This window comes from Tetrao urogallus (assembly GCF_951394365.1).
Source record: "Tetrao urogallus genome assembly, chromosome: 7".
NCBI classification, from domain to species: Eukaryota; Metazoa; Chordata; class Aves; order Galliformes; family Phasianidae; genus Tetrao; species Tetrao urogallus.
In genome coordinates this window covers 20974179-20996611 of record NC_136820.1, presented here as the reverse complement: position 1 = coordinate 20996611, position 22433 = coordinate 20974179, and the positions used below count along the sequence as shown (strand labels likewise).

General features: G+C 39.9%; 1 protein-coding gene across 2 annotated transcripts in view; it reads right to left on the bottom strand.

The window, feature by feature from the left end:
* Positions 1–22433, bottom strand: part of IGF2BP3 (insulin like growth factor 2 mRNA binding protein 3) — a gene marked incomplete at both ends in the record, with an annotated part of 100320 nt that overhangs the window by 18105 nt on the left and 59782 nt on the right. Inside the window, 7 exons of one of the 2 annotated variants that reach the window (XM_079538253.1) lie at positions 4598–4729; positions 6439–6574; positions 8162–8284; positions 8833–8967; positions 11753–12037; positions 20058–20121; positions 20214–20265. In XM_079538253.1, coding sequence (XP_079394379.1) covers positions 4598–4729; positions 6439–6574; positions 8162–8284; positions 8833–8967; positions 11753–12037; positions 20058–20121; positions 20214–20265 — 927 coding nt within the window. The remainder of the gene's footprint in view (positions 1–4597; positions 4730–6438; positions 6575–8161; positions 8285–8832; positions 8968–11752; positions 12038–20057; positions 20122–20213; positions 20266–22433) is intronic. The other variant, XM_079538254.1, reaches the window with a different exon arrangement.

The following is a 22433-nucleotide window of genomic DNA, read 5'->3' as shown; positions in this document are numbered from 1 at the left end:
ACAGATTATAGATGTACATACATAACTAACTCCTGGGTAGTTGAGACATAACAGTTGCACAAGCTAATCCTATCAAACCCAGACATCCAAAGGAGCCCAACTCCACCAAGAAAGATTCAAAGTACCTGGAAATACAGGACATTTTCCTCTTCCTTGTCTCTTTTATATATGCCCAGGGCATCAAATGAAGGCCCTCAATGAAGTAATTTTTCATTTTAAATTACTTTTCTTTCCTGCCAAAAGCACAATGCAGTTATTTCTTCTCTCGCATCTATGAGACATAGGAGATCTCTTCGTTATCATTTCTGAAAGTTACTGGAGAATAAAGAAGGAAAGTGTCTTGAACACAACATCATCTAAGGAGAAAGTTTTCCATTGGAATGTTCCTCACCTGCAACAAAAAGCCTTAAAAGACAGTGAAAAAGGAAAGCAACCTGTCAAGCCTAGCTATGCAGGATGATTCTTCATTCAAGATGCGATTTGATTTCTAATTTTTGTTTATTGTAGGAAACAACTTTTCTCATTTCCCCTCACCCCTCAGAGTGTGTATGGATATCACTGTAACCTGAAAATTAACTGTGAGGCTAAAAAATGGTTAGAAAACTTACATTTTGAAGGTGGAGCTCCAAGAAGCTACAGTCACTGCGTAAGACCGATACAGAAAGCAACCTCAATGTGAGCAGAAGAACAGCTCTTCACCTAGCTAACTTCTACAGAGCAGTTTAGCCATTTCTTAAGATGCTGGAAACAAGCTGAATGACTTCCTCTCATGGAGGAAAGCTGTCTCCTTCTCACTTTCCAGCTAGAGGACACCTACCACATGACAGAAATGCCCTACCAGGAGCATTAATTAACTCTGCTCCCGTGTTTCAGAACATTCAAGGACAGGATGAACTCTCAACAGGTTAACCCTCCCTTCCTCATTCCTTGGGATGCCAGTTTTCAGACCCAAAGGCTATAAGAGAAATGCAGTCAGATGTGCACTTAAACATGCAAAATTTCAATTATAAAAGGAAGGGTGCAACCCACTTAACCCAAGTAGATGGGCCAAGTGTATTTAATTGAATGATTGTACATAGTTGAACTCCAAGACAAGGATTTCTTGTTTGGTTGGTGCTTCAAGCTCTTCAGCTTTGCACAAGAACGAACTTTTGTTCTTGAGAGGCAAGTATGTGCATATTCTCCCCAAAGTTCAGAAGACAGAAGCAAGTTCATCAAAACAACTTTGAGCAGTGCAACACTACATCTGAAGCAGTTTGTCTGGGATGCTTCTAGAAACATTTTTTGTGGTAACCACTTTTAGGAAACTTGAACATGGGCATATTCATTTTTGCAAAATTTTTTCTTTCCTTCCCACACCTATCCCAGATCTTTGTATAGATGTTCAGCTCATAATGTCTATAAGCAACAGTAGGCAAACTAACAAAACTCTTGGCAACTGTACACATGTACATACTTAAGCTCAGAGCTAAGGAGAAAAGTTGGAAGTGGTGGTTCTCCAGACCAAATAACAGCTGGACAAGACATCAGCTACAAACAGGCACAGAAAGGCTACTAGTCCTTAGTATGGCCACAGAAGGATATCCGTTCATCAAAAAACCACTCGCATTAATCATAATATCAGAACTGTAAGAGTAAAGCCATGCCAATTTGACAGTACCAAGAGTTTTCAAACTCAATATTCTTAATCAACACTTTCTTAACTGTTACATTTTCCTCAAACCTTAAAATGTTTCAACAATTCTCACATGCTGATTTATTTGCCTTTTTGACATACAGAGAAAGAACGCAGACCTTGAATTTTTTGCGAGATCAGAAAACATGCAATGCTACTGCATTGCATTTAAATGACTACACAATGATGCAAACAGATTCTGGACTTTGCAAACAGATTGAGTTGCAACATGAAGAACTGTTGCTAGCGATAGGTAAGTATCAAATAATGGTTATCTGGCACTAGACAATAGTGCTTAGACACCATAAGCCACATACAGCAGACATGCATGCACATGTGTTGATATCTAAGCAGACAGATACCAAAGACCTTCCTGTATGCACTCTAGCATCAAAACAAAGGGAAAAGCAACCACCAGCTTCCTAGTGAGATAAGTCGCATCTCCCACCCAAAATTAGACGAGTCTGTGCATAATAAGGCTTTGATGCTACCTTCAGCCTTTCCTGTTTTCTCCATTTCTTCTTCTAACTATAGCCAGACCTTCTCACTTGCTCTTTCTACTTCTTCTACCAGTCCCAGTATTCCATTTGGACAGGGATTTAAGTTACTAGTCTTCTAGCAACTACAGTTACTAGAAGAAAAAGAGAAAGGAGAAAGTAAAGCTGAGAAATTAACAGAAGCTAACCGTAAACAAGCAAGATTTAAAAGTCTGTGTGCAAAATGATCAAGATTAAAAAAAAAAAAAAAAAAGGAAGTTTTCTCTTCCGAAAGCTATTTAAAAAGAAAAAAAAAAAATACTACCACCAAAACCTCACATTTTCCTTGTTTTCTGCTTTCAGAGAGGAGAGGCACTCCAAGTAATCGGAGGGGCGGACTTCTCTGAAGCCCGTGGAACCATTTCCTCATTTCCAGATGAAATCATATACACATAAAGGAAAGTGTGATGTTTTCAAGCGTTCATACACTTGTTTCAGAAACCATTAGCTTCAGTGGGCTGTCTTAGCATCATACCCAGCATCCACAAAACCAGAGCTCATTCGTGGTATTATTGAGTTTATCCCTTGTTAGCTTATCATACATTCAGACTACCTGAGGCAAGAATTGAGCAAATAGCAGAAACAGGAGCAATGGTAACCTCAGACACCGTGGTCCTTCCAGCTACAAAGTTTCTGCACTTCCTACAAAATGACACTTGTTTTGGGGGGCTCGTCCCAGATGTCACTGCTATCCTATTTCTAGGATAGCCAGAGATCCCAGAAGGGCAAGAAAGGTGCATTTGTGGGGGAGAGCAGCCCCGTAGCAAAGGGAGAGACACATGTAAGACTGAAATTGCCAAATTCAACACTATTTAGGTATGTTTTAAGACAAAAGCAAGAAAAAAAAAAAGGGAAAAAAAAAGGGAAAACAAAACAAACAAGGAACAAAACTACAGTTTTACAGTATGAATCTCTCAAGAATAGTAAAGTAGCGTGCAAATTTGATAAAGAGGCTACACTTTTCAAAACCACCAAAGCAAAGGAGGTTATATACTATTAACAAATCATCTCTAGTTTGTCTTTAAAAAGAATAAATAAGTTGAGACATTCCATTACAGCAACAGATGGCATTTTACACAATACAATGAAGAAAAAAACAGTTTCTTGTTAGTTTAGTCTACCACCAATTAGAGGGGAGGGAATATTTGTTTGTCACAGAGGCATTTCTTTTAGCAGCAAGATAACTGGGCATAAACATGTTTCTGTTGTGGCTCTCATTGGAGTCTTTTTTCTGATAAAGCCACTATTACACCTAATATAGATTATAATACATTCATATCACCCAAGTTGTTCATTCCCACAAACAGCGTTATGAGTGTGGAATTTTTCCTGTTCCTTTCAGTGACATTTTCTTGGCTTCTTCCTCTGGGAAAAATATTTAGGCAATAGCTTCCCTTTAGTGTAATTTGTGTAGGCCACTTGAGTCATTTGGCGAAATTCAGAATGCTGTGCTGCATTTTCACTGTTCTAGCTCATGGATAGTCTCAGACCTCTCTCTCTACATGTTACTGTTAATTAAAGAGGAAGGGGAAGACAGCCACAGCATTTATAAAGCTCCGTTATCCACTTGTTAAGCATTCATTTAAAAAATTAATCTTATATTGAGTTGCTAACAACAACCACTGTCACCAGAAGCAGGAAAGATCACTAATCCATTACTCTACGTAACAAGTTTGCCTTTTCTTGAATAGCAGAGCACCTTCTCTTCCTAGAAAAGCTCTGGAACTTGCTAACACAGCAAATTATCCTCTGTTCAGTAGCAAAAAAGTCAAACTATAACTAAGCAGCAGTGGACTCTACTGGGCCTTTTCACATATTTCTTTGAGAGTAATGTGGCACAAACCAAGGCTTTATGGAGATTAATCCAAGTCAGTTAAATTCCATCTATTTAGCAATACTTATGAAAGTACAAGTTCTTTTGAAATCTACTACAAGCAAACATTTTGTCTACATACAGATCTCTGCTTCGCAACTACAGATCTTTTTTTCCCCTTCCAGATCAGCAGAAATAATACTACAAACTAGTATTTTGTTACCTGCAAACATGCAGCAACTCTAAAATTCCATTTCATATCTCGTTTCTCTGTGTAATAATTCAAGCTCTCTAGAAAACAGCATCTAGTACTTCTCCAGAAAACATCATTTCCTGATTTCACTGAGTGTTTCACTAAAGGATCAATAAACATCTGTTCTCAACCACAGCTACATGAAATATTTTCAGTGTGTAAAGCAAGGAGACGAACAATGTTTAGAAAACTGACAGAACACAACTGCTCTGTTCTCAGGTCTTCGAGGTAATTTGGCAAAAATGATGTTTTGGAACATCAGCATTGTATAGATTAACATTACCATCCACTAATTACTCAAAACTGGAGAGTTGTCTTACCCCAAATGGTGGATATGAAGCAGCAGCAGCAGCAGAGGCAACACTCACTGCAGGAGGTGGTATTCCTGAAGAAGAAGGTGGGAACAGACCCAAGGCATTCAGATTTAATCCAGGAATTAAATGTGCTTGAAGCTGCAATGGCAGAGGAGTAATTTTAGGTTTATGATTCTGATTAAGTTTAATCAAAATCTTAGCTGGCTATATAATAAGCTATTAAACTTCCAAAAAGATGTCAGCATGTTCCTTAACACTCACCTCAGCCCCCAATGCTCCCCATCTCCACTACCCCAAGGACTCAGTTTCAAATTTATTTCCCTAATACATGTACAGACCAATAATGTTGAAAAGATGATTTTCATTAGATGAAGCAGCTATGAATTCCTCACTACAACTTAAGTGATGTGTATCACAGACTTCATAGCAAGGAATTCAGGGAATAGCACCATTTACTTTCAGAGTGAATAAACTAGCAGAGACAACCATTCTGGCTTTACACTAAAGAAAGCAGTGCTATACAATCAGAAATCCCATGAACAAGTCTTGCTTTACCATGCACACTACAAACCTTATCCTCCCTCCCATGCCTGCAAAAGATAAACTAAGATCCCATCAGTTCTTGCTGGGGAAACATCAGCCATGCAGTTGCGCGTCCCTCACTTGGCCACGCAAGTGGTAGCACCAAGTACTAGGAAGCATGTTTTCTGCAACAAAACTTTTCAGCACCACCTCTGACTTTGTCAAATTATTGCCTATTAACAGAACTTTGCTTTAGAAATATTTCAGCTAGATACTGACACCATCTGAGGCCATCGAGGTAATCCAACTGCAAGACACACAAAACATGCCAAAAACTTTACCATCTACCCTATAATCACAAATAACTAAGCTTGAAATGAACCCAGTACTAACTACTAGGGACAGTTTTCTGCTTGCCACACCTTTGCCAAACAGCAGAGTTCACTATATGAGGCAAAGATGTACCACAATAAAATACTTTGTGTACTCATATGCAGTTTATGTCCTGCACATGGCACAGCATGGGAGGAAGGGGAAAAACAAAGTTCTCTCTCTAGCCAGTAGAGAAACCATAATGAATAGCCATTCCTAGAAAATCAGAGACTACCGTAAAGTAGAAGATATTTCCAGTCTGATCCTAGACCATAAGATTTGGTAATACGGACACACAAGAAGCTTTTCGTGGCTTATCAGCCATCTCAGATTTTTCCCCAATATGCATTAGTAATACTTTGGCAAACTAATGAGGTGTGTTGTTTTTATTATATAATCACCAATCACTGAATAATTGAATGTCTTTATCATCTATATCAAGAAAAATTTAATATAGCCTTCTAAATTGAATAATTAAAAGCAGGAGAGATCCATCTTCCATATGTTATGCTTTTAACATCAAGAGACTGGGGAACACAGCTAAGAAACTTATACAGTATGACACAAACCACAACAGCACAGACACACTGTTGTTTCAGGCTTCTGTAACAACAAAAAAGTAAAATCATCACCCATGTCCTCAATCTAAACCAATTTATCTTGAAACAAACTAGCAGAGGAAACCCTCATTAAAATAACAAATGATAATAAAAAACAACAACAACAAAAACATACCCAAGGCTCATAAGCAAATACAAGTGGCAGCACAAGGAAATTCTATTCACCAGAATTTCTCCCCAGGGGCTGCCAACTCCATCCATGGAGATGTCCCAAAAGGAACAAGGTATTACACAACCCCATTTAGGTTTGAAAGAGATCACTGTTTGGCCAGATGACCTCCACCAGTCCTTCACATCTAAGCCAAAAGAGGTTCATGCCACAGAACAACTCACATTCATAGCAGCAATATCATTTTCATAGGATTCCCTGATTTTCTTCATAATTTCTTCCTCGGCCTTGGCACAAGTTTCAATACTGCCTTTAACTGTAATGGTCCTTTCCGGATTATAGAGTGTCAAGTCCTGCAATCTATGGATGAAACAGAAGCACAATTAATCAACAAAAAGCAGAGGGTCATCAAGGCTTGTTAGCTAATTGCAATGACATCTAATTGTGCCACTCCCTCTAAAGAGTGAAGCGCCGATTTGGAATGTCACTCAGACTGCTCTAAGATAACCTGGAGAAACTCTGCCCTCACAACAAATCCAAAAGGAATCACCACAGTGAGGTTTGGCATCACATGGGTACTATATGCTAAGGTGCAACACGAAATGGAAAGCATCAGACAGAGGCAAAATATGAGCAGCGCTCAGCCTCACCAGAGGGCTTCAGGTATTTTAGATGTACCAGAAAACACAGACTGCAAGACATTTTCTTTCCTTAAGAACTCGTGGATTCCCAAAGAAAACAGGGGAAAAGGCCCAAACCCAGTCAGACTACAATCTCCAAATCCTCATGACAGCCAAACACTTTAAGTCATTTGCTGTGAAATATTAAGTAGTAACTGCCCACAGAAAATGCAAGGGTTACAGCATTAAACTCCAGTACTCTTCATTTTGACTAAAGTCATTCATCTCCTAGCTTCCACCTGAGCTATTTTCTACAGCACACTATTTCCCCCCCCATCCCTGCATTTCTTCTCTTCACACATGTTCATGCATCTTTCAGCCTCGCTCCTTCTCCTACAACCTATAAGCCCTCTTCTTCCTTTCTCAGCTAAAGTTTAAGTCTAGAGTGCTCTCAAATGCCTGGAAGTTCATGCCAGAACATTCGTTATTCAGAACAGGAGGTTCTCTGAAGATATTTCCCCAGGGTAAAACTGCTATTAGCAGCCAAACTTCTCCAGAGATATTTAATCAGTGATTTCCTCCCTCACCTCACTGACTTTTCCCGTTACAGTGAAAATTCCTTCCTGATCTCAGATAAATTCGAATAGGTCTTGGTTACCTTCACAAACTCAGAAACCAAAATCTGTTACTCAGATGCAGACTAGTCAACATATCCTAGTTCAGCTGCTAGTGATCAGAGAGGGACAGAATCACCACTAAAAATACTCTTTTCAGTATTCATTTGATTTCTTTCTCTCTTGTCAAAAAATTAATCTGTAGCGGAAGCCAGAATCCTTACAAGAAAGACTGGTAGTTTCACGCATTTTCACACACACAGAACTAATCCAACCCTGTAGTTTAAAACACCATTCCTTGCACACAGCATAATATATTAAAAACAACAAACACTTAAAATGTATTTCTAAGGTGAGCTCCACATCGCTTCTATTATTTTTAGGTGTTGTTGGCTGAATTTGCAATGAAGAATTGATGTTTACACGCACTGTAACTGATGTTAGGTAACAGTTAAACCCAAATTTTGAATGTGGCTCCAAAGGTGTGTCATAGACTCATAGAATCACTCAGGTTGGAAAAGACCTTAAAGATCGTGGAGTCCAGCCATAACCTAACCATACTCCCCTAATTAACAACCCTCCGCTAAATCATGTCCCTGAGCAGTCGTTGCATTCTTCAAAACATGCAACATTTATAAGAGTTCTGCACCTAAACATATGTACCACAGCAGCATTGAACATCTCACTAAAATATTATATGACCAAAAACTTACGGAGATATCGTGATTTTAGTATCTGTGTCCTGCTCAATTTTCTTCAGGTTTCTTCCTTCTTTGCCAATAAGTCGACCAACAAAGTTGTTGTGTGCCAGTATCTTCAGGGGAATTTCTTCCGTACTGTAACAGAGGTTAACACCCAGTGAGACTTGAAAACCAGAGTGCAAACTTTTATGCATGTTATGGACAAACTGTATTTTCACAGAAATGCCTACCACTCCTATTCACCCCCACACGCTTATAATAAGAGATGCAGAATGAATACAGGTGCAATGCTATTTCAGCGCTATCAATTAAAGATTTCTCGTGATGTATCTGCAAACAGAAGTCCTACTGAAGTAGCAAGAGCTTTTGGGAAGGAAGCAAGATATTAAAGCTTTTAGTGATAGTTCACTAAAGCTACTAGTGCCTCAAAAACTTTCAATATTTGCTCCGTTTCACCTCAAAATTGCAGGCACTGAGTAGCTGGGAACGTAGACAGGTACTGAAGATACTCAAGCAATTAAACCATCCTTAGAAGGTAAAAGAAGAAAGACTTAACTAGTTAAGTGCAAATAACAACAGAGGAAAGATTCACTACATAATAGATTTTAAGAGCCCTTCTTGAAATGAAATCAACAAGGATTTAGAATTTTTAATGCCTTCACAATGAAATGGCTTTTACTCACAATTTAGTATCTTGAGCTTCTTTTTGCATGATCTCCATAATGATTTTACAAGCTGTTGAGCAGCCTTCAGGAGTTGAGTGAATGGTAATTGGTTTCTCAGCAGCACCTGCATTCTCTTTACGATGAATATCAATTCTTAGAAGAAAGAAAAACACCAACTGTAACCACATACTCTATAGTACACTCTGCATACTTACAACTCTCATAGAACTAATTAACTTTGAGCTAGCAACAACTACCTTTCAGTACTTTCATTTCAAGAGGATACAATTACTTAAACATTTCCTAAATACGAGGGCTGCTCTGAAAGTACTTCTTACAATGTTGGCCCACAACGTCAGAGGCAGATGGTGGTGGTACAGCAGTGGAGGTTGAACCTTCCTGCCAATAAGTCATTTATGTTGCCACAAAATAGATGCAGCAAAGGGCAGTCTGACAAAATGGTGTCTGACATGGAAGTGTGTATGAAGCAAAGGCGTAGCACTGAATTTCTCCAGGAGGAAGAATCTGCATCCACTGATACCTATCAATGTCAGCTTTCTGAGCAGTAGCAGAGACCAAACAGTGTGTGTTAGCACAGTGAAGGTTGGACTGCATGAGCAACATTTTCCCAGCAACATCATCCTAGCAACTGTGAAACAGCTCTGTTAAATAGTGTTACTGTGCTCTTTGTTTCTGGTGTAGTTTCCACAGAAACAGATAGGAAGCATTACTTTTGGAGCAACCTTTGTACTATTTGAATGCTAGGATCTTCATTCTTCAAACTGCATTCAAAAGAGACATTAGATAGACAATCTGTGATGTCCCACTGAAGAGAAGATTTCATCAAGGTTTCCCAAAGCTCTGAATGTTTGTCAGCAGCCCCATCACTCCACTAATAATGAGTGCAACTACAGGTACAGCAAGACTTTGTCCCTCCTTGGTGTTCTCATGGCCTCAACAACAGGTTTTCCTTAGCACTTCTCCACTAACAAGTGGAAAGTAGTGTTTGCATTTATCCTAAAGACTACTTGTTATGTGTTTTAAACCTAAAATTTGTCCACCAGCTCCACTCTGACATTCTGAAACCAGCAGCTTGAATCTACATCACATATTATGTAGCTGCAGAACTTAAAATTAATCACAACCTACAACAAGACAATACTTTGGATATTTTCTGTACTCTGCCAATAAATGCAGGTTATTTTTATTTCCATCTCTTCTTTCTGCTTCCTCCCTCCCCTTTTCCCCCAAATGATAGCTGTTTCTGAATTTAAAAAACAATCACATTACTCTTTTCTTAACCCCTGTATTTTTTTTTTCTAGTTCTGATATTGAAAAATCATTTTGTTTCATGATGCAACATTTTGAGAAGTCCATGACAATCCTCAGTGCAACTGGAAGTAGACTTCTCTTTCTTCAATCCCCCAAACAGGAAAAAAATCATTCTTGAAGCAGTGTATCCTTAGAGCTAGCAAGCTGCAATTGTTTCTGCTCTATTCAGTCTTCTTATGCCAAATTCTAGTTCAGATACTATAGTAAAGAAGCCCGGAAGTTTTAGATATCACCTGAGAATTGGTTGCCCATAGACAAACTACAACCAAGTCTTGTCAGGACACCACAAATCTCTTAAATCTTTGTTGTTAAACACAGAGAATAGTCTCCTGGGTTACGGCATGCTAATGAGAAATTGAAATTAGCATCAAGATAATCCTGGGTATGGTGGGCAGGGGGCCTCTTTTTTGTTGTACTACTCAAGGCAGTATCTTTCATCCTGTGCCTTTTGGAGAATCCTAGAAGAATTCTTTGATTGTGACCCCCACCTTCCTCTGCATCTGTGCTTACACCTTCCTTGTGGGTAGGGATTTAACACACTCTAAAAACAATTTCCTTCTGTGTCTCTGGACCCTAGTGCTCTAAGCTTCTTGGGTCAATTAGCAGCTTGCTTTTTGCCTTGTGCATTTTCTTAATCTTTGTTTTGGCATGGTCTGCAATTTGATAGCAAAGAATATATTAGATAAATTAGAACAAGGTATAAAGGAAGAAAGAGCTGAAAGTTCTTTTTCCTGCTCCCAGCTTCCCACCCATAACTGAGAACAAATTTAAATCCAAAGAATACCCTAAATTAAACTAAAGCTACAGTAAGCACTTAAAGGCTTGGATATGTCACCACACTGCCTACACATTTTGCAGACCAATATATTTCAGTTTTCTGTTTTCCTTCTTATTTCCAGAGTCTTATTAGTACACCTGCTAAGTAACCCTGGCATCAATATCATCCTACTAGCACTGCTAATTTCATTCAAAGTGAATTGGAAAAAAAAAAAAGGCAAGTATCTGAACATGTGTCAAGGGCAGAATCAAGCTCTTAAATCTTGCCCAAAATTTTCTATTTGCAGTTACTTTCATTTGTTGTGGAATTTCACATGATTTAGGTGTTCCTAAAGTCACTACTTGGGATCTCAGAACAGAAAGCAGCACTGGTTACACAAGCTGAAACAAAAATGTTTGGTCTCCAAAAATGATGCTGCTGAGGAAACCGCAGCCTTTCAAAGGCTGTAACAGTATTATGGGAGAAGTGGGAGACAATCTCGTCCTGTAACCAAGAACATTCCAATAACATAAATATTCCAGATTTAAAGAAAAAAAAAAAAAGAAAAAAAAAAGGAAAAGAACCCCCCCTCCTTCTATTTGTAAGGTTGAGCTTCCTTCAGAAACAAAAAGTATGCGCAAACTAAGACAGCACACATAGAACGCAGCAGAAAACACACGTATAGTGCTAAGGCAAAGTGTTCCCAGCAGCTCCTATAGGAAGACAAACTGCTGAACAGACTGTAAATACATTCATCCCATAGAAGAGGCAGAAATTTTGCTTCTCCTTTCACACAGTAGACAAGGACACAACACTGAAACTTACAGTAACATCTTTACAGTAACCTACTTGGACTGAGTCTGCTTTGTAATATTTCTGATGGTTGCTCCTTCTTTCCCAATAATGGCTCCAACAAACTGCGTGGGGACCAACATCCGTAGAGGAACGTCTGACTGTGGTTTCTGCCGCGCGGTTGCGCTGGGTGAGCCCTGCCTTGGAGGGCCCCTCTGTCCAAATCCACGCCGTCCCTGGGGATGTTGCTGCGGAGGTTGCTGTGCTGCCATTTCATCAGGGATATACGCAACTTTCAAGGAATAGTTTTCAAGCTGAAACCCGTTCAGTTTTTCTATTGCTCTGTTTGCAAAGGCGAGAAGAGTAGGAGGGGGTTGGGAGAAAAAAATAAAAAGGAAGTCACAGGTGGGACACCATAAGAATGAGAAATCATTCAGATGTAGCCTTCCACACTTCCCAAGTAAAACAAGCTAAAAATCTGTTCCCAGGTGAAAGCTTATATTCAATTATTTGTTTATTTTTTTAATCTAAATCTTGACTGAAGACAGTAAAGTTACCATGTTAAGAACTACAAGTTAGCTCTTGCTTGCTCTGGGCTTCTGTGCACTTTAAAGGTTTTGCTGGTGCAGCCCTATCAGCAAAACCTCACAGGAGACAAGGCTTATATACTCAAAAGCATTCTTTTGCCTGCTGTAATTTAAATCAGTTTCCCAAATAGAATTAAATCTGCACCAGAGGGAAAACTTTTTAGCTGATATCACAGCACCTTCATTAGAGTTTTTGCCAGCACAGCTATTTGGCTGGAGGTTTTTTGCACTAACTGACATAGCTATGACAGAAAAAGATAGGAAAAACCGCTCGCGCTTCGTTCTCAGCAGGAGAGAAAGTATTCAAAGCCAGTCAATGGCACTTGAAACATCGGCTTACCAACCAGTTATGGATTAAAAGTTAACCAACAAATTAAAACTAATGCATCTTTGCTCTTGATTGATGCAAAGGTGTTTGAAGACGTGGTGTTTCAAGATCTATTCTGCCCTTAAGACCATACCATCCCACTACACTGAGTAGAGCACATGCTCAGCATAACACTGAATGCTTGAAGGCCACTCAGACATTGGCTACATTTTGTAGAGGCCCCCGGCTACTGGAAGCTTTAAATCTGAATCTCTTGGTGTATCAGTTGGCAAATCATTGCTGGTTTCCTGTAGAGGGAATACCAAAGGACAGGCATATTGCAGCAGGTTATTTTTACCTAATACAAAAATACCCTGGTCACCAATGCTCTAAAAGCAGCACCCACAAATAAAGTAGCTCCCATGCCCCTTCGTAGCCCTGAGGACATTATGATAACAAGGAGAGACCAGCATCTGAAAACATCCTTTTCAACTAAGCAAAGTCCCACATACACAGGTCAACCTGACCCAGCCTCCTCTCTGCAGAAGCACAACTCCAGGGCCCAAAACAACTGATTTCTGAAAGGTAGAAGACCTTGCACTTGCAAGCAGAAGAGGAAGTGTCAGTAGAATTGAAGATCCAGGAAGCAGTAGGGATAACTAAGCTACCCACAACATGCTGGAAACATATTAGTATAAGCTTCATGCATCTATTTGAAAAAGTTTGAGTTTGACCACAGAAGGCACGTTATTGACATTATCAGAAATGCCATATACTGATATCACTGAAACGTGCATCGATCCGGGGGTAGTTTATGAACACCAGGCTTAATCTAGGACAAAAAAAAAAATTACTAAGAGACTTTGCTTAAAGGTTAAATTAGAAACATTTGTGAGGGGGGGGGGAGATTCGTATTGCATATAAGGAATCCACCATTTTCTTTTAAAAAGCTCATAGTAACCGTACACTCTGGAGCAAGGTCTTGGAGATACAGAAACTGAATCTAGTTTTCACACGTGTGTAGTGACAGCTGGTTTACAACACGCTGCTCCCCAGGACAACTTTACCCCTTCATCTGCCACAGCGATACAAGGCCAACCATTTCCAAGGGCAGTTAGCAAAGTACTGCTCACCTCCCAGGTGTCCCGACTGACCATCAGGCCCCTGGCCTCAAACCACTATTGGAAGAGAGCAGCAGCCGTGCACAGAAGTGGTACCAAGACAATGACCTTCAGATACAGTAAAGAGGATAACATACACCCTCACATCTCAGGGAATAAACCGTTGTCTGTGAAATACTCCAGTAGGACAGTGAAGAGCTTACAAAATTAATTCTTGTCTTTGGAGCAGCATCTAATAAGGGTTGGTAATAAATAAGGCCTAAGGCAATCCCACTGAACAACAAGAAAAGCAAAATATTGAATAACTGATCACTGCTCATTAAATACTTCTGTTCACCAAACGAGACAGAAGTCCTCTGGGGATGGAATGGAAGTGTAATTGTTCCCGTAATGGGAGAATCTCCTACAGCATATGGCAGAAGAGAGCTGGATTAAAATTTGCTGAGGTCATTTCAAAGCTGTCGCTTCTGAACTTCTACTCCACAGACCAGAGAGCATTTTATTACACAAAATGCTGTTTGCAAGAACAGAAAAGACTGAGCAGTGCTACTAACGAAACTTGCTGTCCTTTGGATTTGTCTCTCGAGTTTCAGCACAGAGTAGCAATGCTGAAAAGGCATTTCCCCAAAGTGGGTCTCTCTTGGTGGAGATATTATTTGGGGAAGGGGTATGAAGTCTCATCTTCTCATGTAACCTGAAAGAGAGTTCTCACTGATTGCAAATATCTGCAACCTCTATTTACGGTTTGAGCTTTTCTGAAATCAGCCAAGAAGCTGAAAAGCTGTGGGGAAGGGGAATGGCACCATCAGCCAGAGCAGTTGCCCAAGCCCTGTTTCTTTTGGAATCAAACTTCAAGATGTTGAAGAGATGAGCTCCAACCATTTTGCTGGTAGGCAGCAGATTGACATTCATACCAGCTCATTTCCTTCCATGCATTCATTTGACAAGTTCAGACACTGCTTCTTTCCTAAAGTGCTTCCAGCTTCTCTGGCTTTAAAACTTCCTAGGCCAGAATCCCAGCGCTTACAAAATCCTACATTAAACCAGTGCAAGAGGCATCCCACTCTTCTCAGAAGTAACAGGGGAGGAAAAGACTAGGCTTTTGTTTGCAACCAACCTACGGACACATCATGTTGTCACAACAGATATTATAAAGTAACAATTGACATATACCGTACTTCCTCTGGAAAGAATTTGAGTTTTTCTGCTTAAAAGCAATTTATAAACTGTTAAGCAGTTCTATGAGATATCCTATAAGACTTAAAATTTGAAACAAACTGAGAAAAGCTCATTTTCCGTTTTGGAAAAAAAAAAAAAAAAAACAATCATATCAGCAGTACACAATCCTCCCTGGCTACCAAAGCCATATGATGAGAAGGGGAGAAAAAATATCGAATACTGAACAGGTTGGTTTTGAGCAGGCATTTGGAAGCAAGCATGATTTAAAGTTCGCTTCTCAAGCTAGATAGCAGGGGTGTGCACCTGAGCACATAGAAATATTCAGTGGCATCACTTGTTTAACTAGTTCAGATACGTAGAGAGAAAAGTTTAAAATAAGGAATTCTCTGTCTGAATCGGAGATCCCCACCATGCCATACTTACTGCCTTTTTTGCAGTCCACCAAAAGATACATTAAATCCACTCCCTTCTTCCAAGTATATCCTCTTAACACGATGACCACCTCCAACTACACCACCTCTGCCTTTCAGCAAGGCCTCTCCTTTCCCAAACAGAGCTAAGGATCTCCCCTCCCATGATCACAGCTACGAAGATGTCACAGGTTACCTCTGTCAGAAGTCATTGCTGGTACTCACCACCTTTTACATGAGGGCTAAAAGCCTCACAGAGACTTAATGAGTACAGAGATGGAGAAACCTTCAGTAAGCTTCCTTTCCAAGTAGTAACTTCCATGCCCCAAAATCTGTGGGTTTTTTTGTTTGTTTGTTTTGTTTTTAAATTAAGACAATGGGGAAAACTGAAAGCACTTACCTTTCAAATGCCAGCAAGAGCTGGCAGAAATCTCACTGTAGTTCCTTTTTTTTTTTTTTTTTTTTATAAAATAAAACTAAATTTTGCAATGACCACTATCTATGCTCTGTTAGATTGTACTACAGCTTGGCTTGTAACTCTTACTCTTCAGGTAAGACCTACTCAAAAGAGGATCACTTGGTGAGGATGAAGCCACTAAATAAATACTTCGTTATGCAGTCAGTTGAGTTTTTCCCCCCCATCAAAATTGCATCTTACTGCTGTCCCCTTGCGAGCTTCCTGTGAGAAGATATTTGACCAGCCTTCTACCTTCTGATACTGGTAGAGGTTAAACACTCTAAATTAACGAATACAGAAGAAGCATCAAATCTTGTGCAGGTAATCATTCACCCATTGATAGCATGACAATGCTAAACACTAGATGGAGAACACATTTCACTCCCACATGCAGCTTATATGTACACTACCTTTCATTTTTCCTCCCTAAGCAGATACATTTGCATACCAAGAAGACAGATTTACGTGGTAATCTTTCTTTGGCTGAATTTTTTTTTTCCCCTCCACATTAAGTAAAAATATAGTTTTCATTAGTATTTCTGAAAATAAAAACAAAGCAAAAGACAAATCTTAGCTTATAATCACATACCATTTAGAATTCTCAGTCTTATCGTTCCTATGGCAACATTACCATCCTGATCCATGATGGTGTATGAAAATATTAGTTATGTGAACTCTTACCCATTTGTCAAAGATGCTTCCTTGTATGCACACACAGCTTTGTGCTTCAGTGAAAGGGGTAACAACATTTGTTTTGTATATATTCTCATTAAAAAGCCATCATCAGCATCTTAAGTATATCTGCTTGTATCTGCTAAGACACAGACCCTGAGCTCCTCACATCACAGCCAGTAGTTAAAACACTCCATCAGTTATGAGACAATCATCAGCCATAGCTCACTGATGAGCTGAAAAATAAGATATAAAAAATGGTCATCCAGCCCCATCCTGAAATAACAGGCACCCACTCCACAGACAGAAGACCAGCTTTGTATGGAAATCCCTTCCAAAAACCATAGCTAAATTCTGTAGCACTCAATGCTTACACTCTGGAACATTTGGGGGAGAGAAAGAGAAGGCAGCATGACTGTGACAATGACAGCCACAGAGGTGGCCACAAAGACATGGTCAGCCCATCCTGGATCAACAAGGGAAGAAGAGGAGGCCCCTTTAGCCAGCAGGTCACCTCAAGACACACATGTTTCAGGGTGAACAGCAAGCCAGCACTGCACGATCTGGGCTCTGCCACTTGCCCTCTCTACTCCTCTCCCAGATATCCCAGAATCCATCACAACAGTAACTGCATGTTTAAGAGCAGTGCATGTATACTTGTTAAGACTCTCTCTAATTTATGGGAATGATAGGGCTCTGAGTTGGAACAACTCCTTCCTCCTTCTAGTCACTTGCAGGAGGAGTGGTTTGAGGTCACAGAGCTCCCCATACAGTACCAGATTTCTTCTCACTATCCTGGGAGCAGAGATCTTACTGCTTGCCCTATGCCTTTCTGCAAACCTCTTTGCCTAACTAGTCTGACTTTCCTAAAAAGTACATAGACGTTCATGACAGCATTCCAGTCACATGAGCTGTCTCACAAAGTTGCTGTGATTGCAATGAGACCATGGCTCTGTGACTGCACACAGATCCTTAGTTCTTCCTGTTTACTTCTTGTGCTGTGTACACTTGTATACATGCACTTAAGAGAAGTAAAGGGAGCAGAGTATGCAGGTTTCCCCAGAGAAGTGAGCAATTTCTACACGCCCTTGAGATGGCTGACATCCTGACCCGTGATGCTGTGGTCATGAGAGGTAGCTAAGGAACATTTGTCACTATTCTGGTTGGCCTGGCTTATTCTCCCACTCACTGCAATGGCATAGCATTACCTCTTTGGACCGAGCTCTCAACTCCTTCAGTTTAGAACCAGAACTGCAGCACCACTCCAGAAAATGGGGGAGAAGAAAACCTCTGCCACAGCAAGTAAGACAGAGGAAAGCTCAGTTTCCAACCTGGCCAAGACCAGGAGTTATATTCAAAAGTAACATCCTTCAAACAATACACGCCACGTGTTTAAACTGCATATCACAAGTTTAAATCAGAACCAGGTTGTGGTGCAGCACCATCACTGCACCATTCCATCAGTACACAGCCCCTTCTATTCAGAAGGGAAGCAGCGAGCTTAGCCCGTTTTGTTGTCACCAACCATGAGGTTAGCATGTGTTGCAAAAGGTGTAAAACACACTGAGAACTGGGGAGCCACTGCATATGGCACCATAGGCATTGCATGATCTCTTTGTCTTTGTCACGTGCGCAGGATGCTGCGATGTGCTAGCAGCACTGCTAATAGCAATATTTGCCCTAAGCTGCTTTATCTCAACATACAAAACTTTTTGTTAGCTGTTGATTCCCAGCCAGCCTGAGCAACTTTCAAATAAGTATTTCTTGTTACTCCTGCTACTGCATGGGCTGACCAGTGCTGACTTCTATCAGATGTCAAACACTCACGTACCACTCCTCCCTTCTAAAGCCACTGCTGTCTACCACAACCATCCAAGAGGCACAACTAAGTCATGTCTTGCAAAAACACTCAACTGAAACACCAGCGTCCTTGGAGATCAGCCACACGTGCCCTGTGGTGATTCTACCTGGCAATTCCTCACTGCTTTCACAAGAAGAACGTCCATCTGGCCACTTGGGTTGGTTTTTTTTCAGTAGCTGAAGAGTTACAACCTGAACCAACATTTTCTTGACATACATTAACTAATCCCTTAGGTAGGCCTGAGTCTCTGTCACAGTATTCACAAAAGCAAATTCAAGGCTCATGCACTTGCCCTACACGCTCAAGGCAAACACACTACGTGTCATCATTCCTCTTGCACTACATCTGGTCCTCCACCAATGTCTATAATGTCTACTACTTCACCTGCTTCAAACTCAAGGTACCTTCAATTATTTTTTCATGCAATTTCTCATGCAAAACCGGATTATTTGTTTTTAATCTCAATCACTTCCTCACAGACTCAACTTACTGTGGCATTTTTCTCAGGATTATCCACAAAATTTAACAAATATTGTCTAAGGGAGAAGAAATTGCACTTTGCTGTCCTCGGCTTCAGAATGTAGTGCACAAATCCAGGAAACCACATCACAGGTGACAGATCAAATTTACGCATCATACTTCTTTCCGTGGCGCTTTTGGTACTTCCTCATTACATTTTTGAAGAGGTAACTTACAACCAATTTCTAACACTGCACCACTGGACTCCTTCAGAACAAGAAATCCAGCATATTTTTAAATTATTTTGCAGCAGAATTAGAAGAAACAAAAGATCACAGAGAGGAAAATATCAACTCAGGTTTTGAGGAGGTAAGTTCAATAGTGATTTGAAGAAAAGTGGTTTCCTTCAGTTCCAGTACTGACAAGCAACCTAACGTTTGGACATATAACTTTTGTTGCTTTCAAGTTGCACGGAACTCATAAATGCTTAAGTGTACAAATGTATTTCATTTGTAATTTTGTATTAATGCATACCATCAGCATAGCCTACGTCTTTAATGCTCATTCTAGTTAGCCACAAGGTGGCAGAAATTTCAAAGTTAAAAAAGGAAATTCATTGCAGGCTATTCCCTTGGGTATGGTTTTGTTTAACCTGCTATAATTAAAAAGGAGGGGGGGGGGGGGGAAAGTGGTTGAGTCTCCAAATTAGAAATTAAGAAAAAGAACTAGAGTTCCTAGCTACGAAGGAAAAGCAAATTTAAACCTATAGCATAATAAATAATATCAATATTCAAAGGGAAATTATACAACTGTTGGTTAAGAAAACATTTTGGTTTTAAATTTTAAGATCTAGATTTAAAAAAATCATTGATTACTGAAGACATAAGCAAACAAAATAAGCAGATAAGCAAATCAGCTATAGCGTGACAGCTGGTGCTGGGGCACCAACCATTCTGAGAGAATCATAAGCTTGGCAAAAGCCATAATCACGAGCACACAGAGAGAGGAATCCTCCCAGCCCCTACCTGATCAATGGCCTTTCAACCCTCCCTACACAAATAATTTTACCCAAATTTTCAATTTTATCTGACACAAACACACACTCTGGACGTGTAGGAAAAGTTGATGACAGAAAATAGCAAACACTAAGGTAAAGCACACAAGACTTGGCAAAGAGGCTTTCTTAAAGCGGTATCACTCACATGATAATTTTACTGGTAGATTAATCAGAAGAAAAGATGCATATAAAATCTGAACATGAACTCCAACATGTAAGCCAGCCTACAGCAGCAAATACTAATATACTTACTGTCTAGCCTGGTCCTTATTGCCGTATGTTACATTTACAACTGCAGTCTCTGTGTCAGTGTTCACTAGAGAGGAAAACAAAAGGAAAGAAGGTAAATTTAGCATGCATTCACTTCTTACTACAAATTTAAAAGCAATTTGAGGTCAGAGTGCCTACCTTGCTCACAGTTCTCCACTGTTCCATACTGAGCTAACAAACTGTCCAACACCTAACAGGGGGGGAGAGAAATAAAAGGTTTCAATTTCAAAATCATTAACAAAAGACTAATTACACTAAAATTTATAATGATTTTATCAGAACGTGAGCATTCAAGACAACTTCTCTGATAAGCTATAAATCATATCAGCTCGGAAAGAGTAAGCGTGCATTACTTACATTTGTTCTGAATTCAGAAAATCCACACAAAACTTGACAAATTTGAAAACAAAGAACACAGCTGAAGCAATATAATACCTAAGTCCCAGCTTTTTGGGAATAAACCTTGAAGCCACCTGTTCACAGTGCAGGGCAAAACAGAGTCAGGAATAATTACTCTTTGGTTTCATAGGAAAGTGTTATTCTCCATTCTAAAGGAATCAATAGCAAGAGCATCCTCACAGTTATTGAGAGTCACATTTCATTTGTCCATTGGTAGAAAGTCAGGAAGAAAACAAGTGGGGAAAAAAACACAAGAAGAGGCAGCTGAGTAAAGTAGTTTCGTGAGGCCATAATTAATTTTAGTCCAGTCAACTGGAAAATGAAAGGGCAAGAAACAATCACATCTTTAGAAAAATCAAGGTATCAGAGCATTCAAATAAAAAGACCAAAATACACACTGATAGCCCTTCTAAAATCCAGATGGTGTAAACTTGACTTTCCTCCTGCAGAGAAATACTGTTCCATACTGTTCCACAGTGGCTAGCACAGAACACGAGTATACTACTGTGCTCTGTTGTGTCTAGTGTTTTGTTCTGAGAATTAAAATGATGCTGCAGAAGCAACCAATTTAAACTAAGAAGTCAGAAAAGCCTTTGTGATCTCCTAAGAGTTTTTTCTGCTACTCCTCAAATTCTGGAGTCTGAAACGACTTAAGAACACATTTACTCCGAAATTCACTAAATGTTTCTGAGAGCAGAGAAGTTCTAGGGCATCAGAAGAAATGAGAAGCCTGGGGGAAAGCCTTTGGAGACCATTTAAATGATCACCAAGACAAATGGGACCTGGGAGGTCTTACAGCTCGGGGGTCGCACATCAGCACAAGCCTGGAGGGTAACTGCATGTGACTAGTGAAAAGCTTTCTGCTAGAGATGGCCCAAATGATAATTTTTCCTCAGTTGAGATCAACAGATGAGCAGGAGTGAGTGCTTCAAAAACAAGCAAAAGCAAGCCAAGTCCCTGGCTCAGAGACCCACTTTGAGATGTTTACTGGAAATAGGATACTGAAGAGTTCATTAGTCAGAAAAAAGCAATTTTTGTCCCTACAGTATGTCAACACCAGTGCTGTATTACACAGAAGACTGCATTACAAGTGTGAGCTAATGTTTTAGTGATTTATGACAAATTTTGATTACATTTGAACTCCACAGCCCACCCTAGCCAAAAGCTGCATGATTTCAAAAATTACTGAACTTCATTTCATTCATACGGGAGAAGAGCAATGCTGAAATAAAAGTTAAACAATGTTTTGCAATTTATTTCCACGCTAAATTTATGTTCTGACTTAAGAATACATTTTAATGAAGAACCAGATTTTTAAAGTCACCACCTTCACCAGGAAAAGGAATGTTTTCAAGCTGAAACTATGCAGCATTTTCAAAAGGTGTTGCATGCACTCCCAGAACTACTGCTTTCAGTATACTTAGAGTCAGCTGTCAAAATGCTCTCAACATGTTCCACACGCATCTACTCCAAGAACCCTATGAAACAAAAGGCTCTTTTGCCACCATTGAGGAATTGCTCAGTATTCAACATCCCACTCCTCTTCAGCTGAAGTTCTCCAGCTATACTACTCCTTAATCCTTCTCTGAGCTATCTCAGAGAGAGAGAGCAGAGTGTGCATCTCAGAGGGTTAATTTAAGTGACTGGAGCTCCCATTTTCATTTTAATGGAGTTGAACCAAATCAAGCAGGTTTGCGGTAAGCTTCCTTGGACAACGGGAACTTTAACAAAATACACAACCCCTGTTGAGCGAAGTAGAGTTGCTCTTAGCAGCACAGTCCCCATCACACACTCTTATTTTCATCTTGCTCATGTAAGAAGGTTGTAAGTGTGAGCGGCACAATCAAGACAGTCTGTTAACCAGACTATTTGAAACATATTAGTAAAAAATGTATGAGAAGTGGTTGGGGGAGATGGGAGTGCATGCATCTATTTTCCAGGGATCAGCAAGCTTTGCTG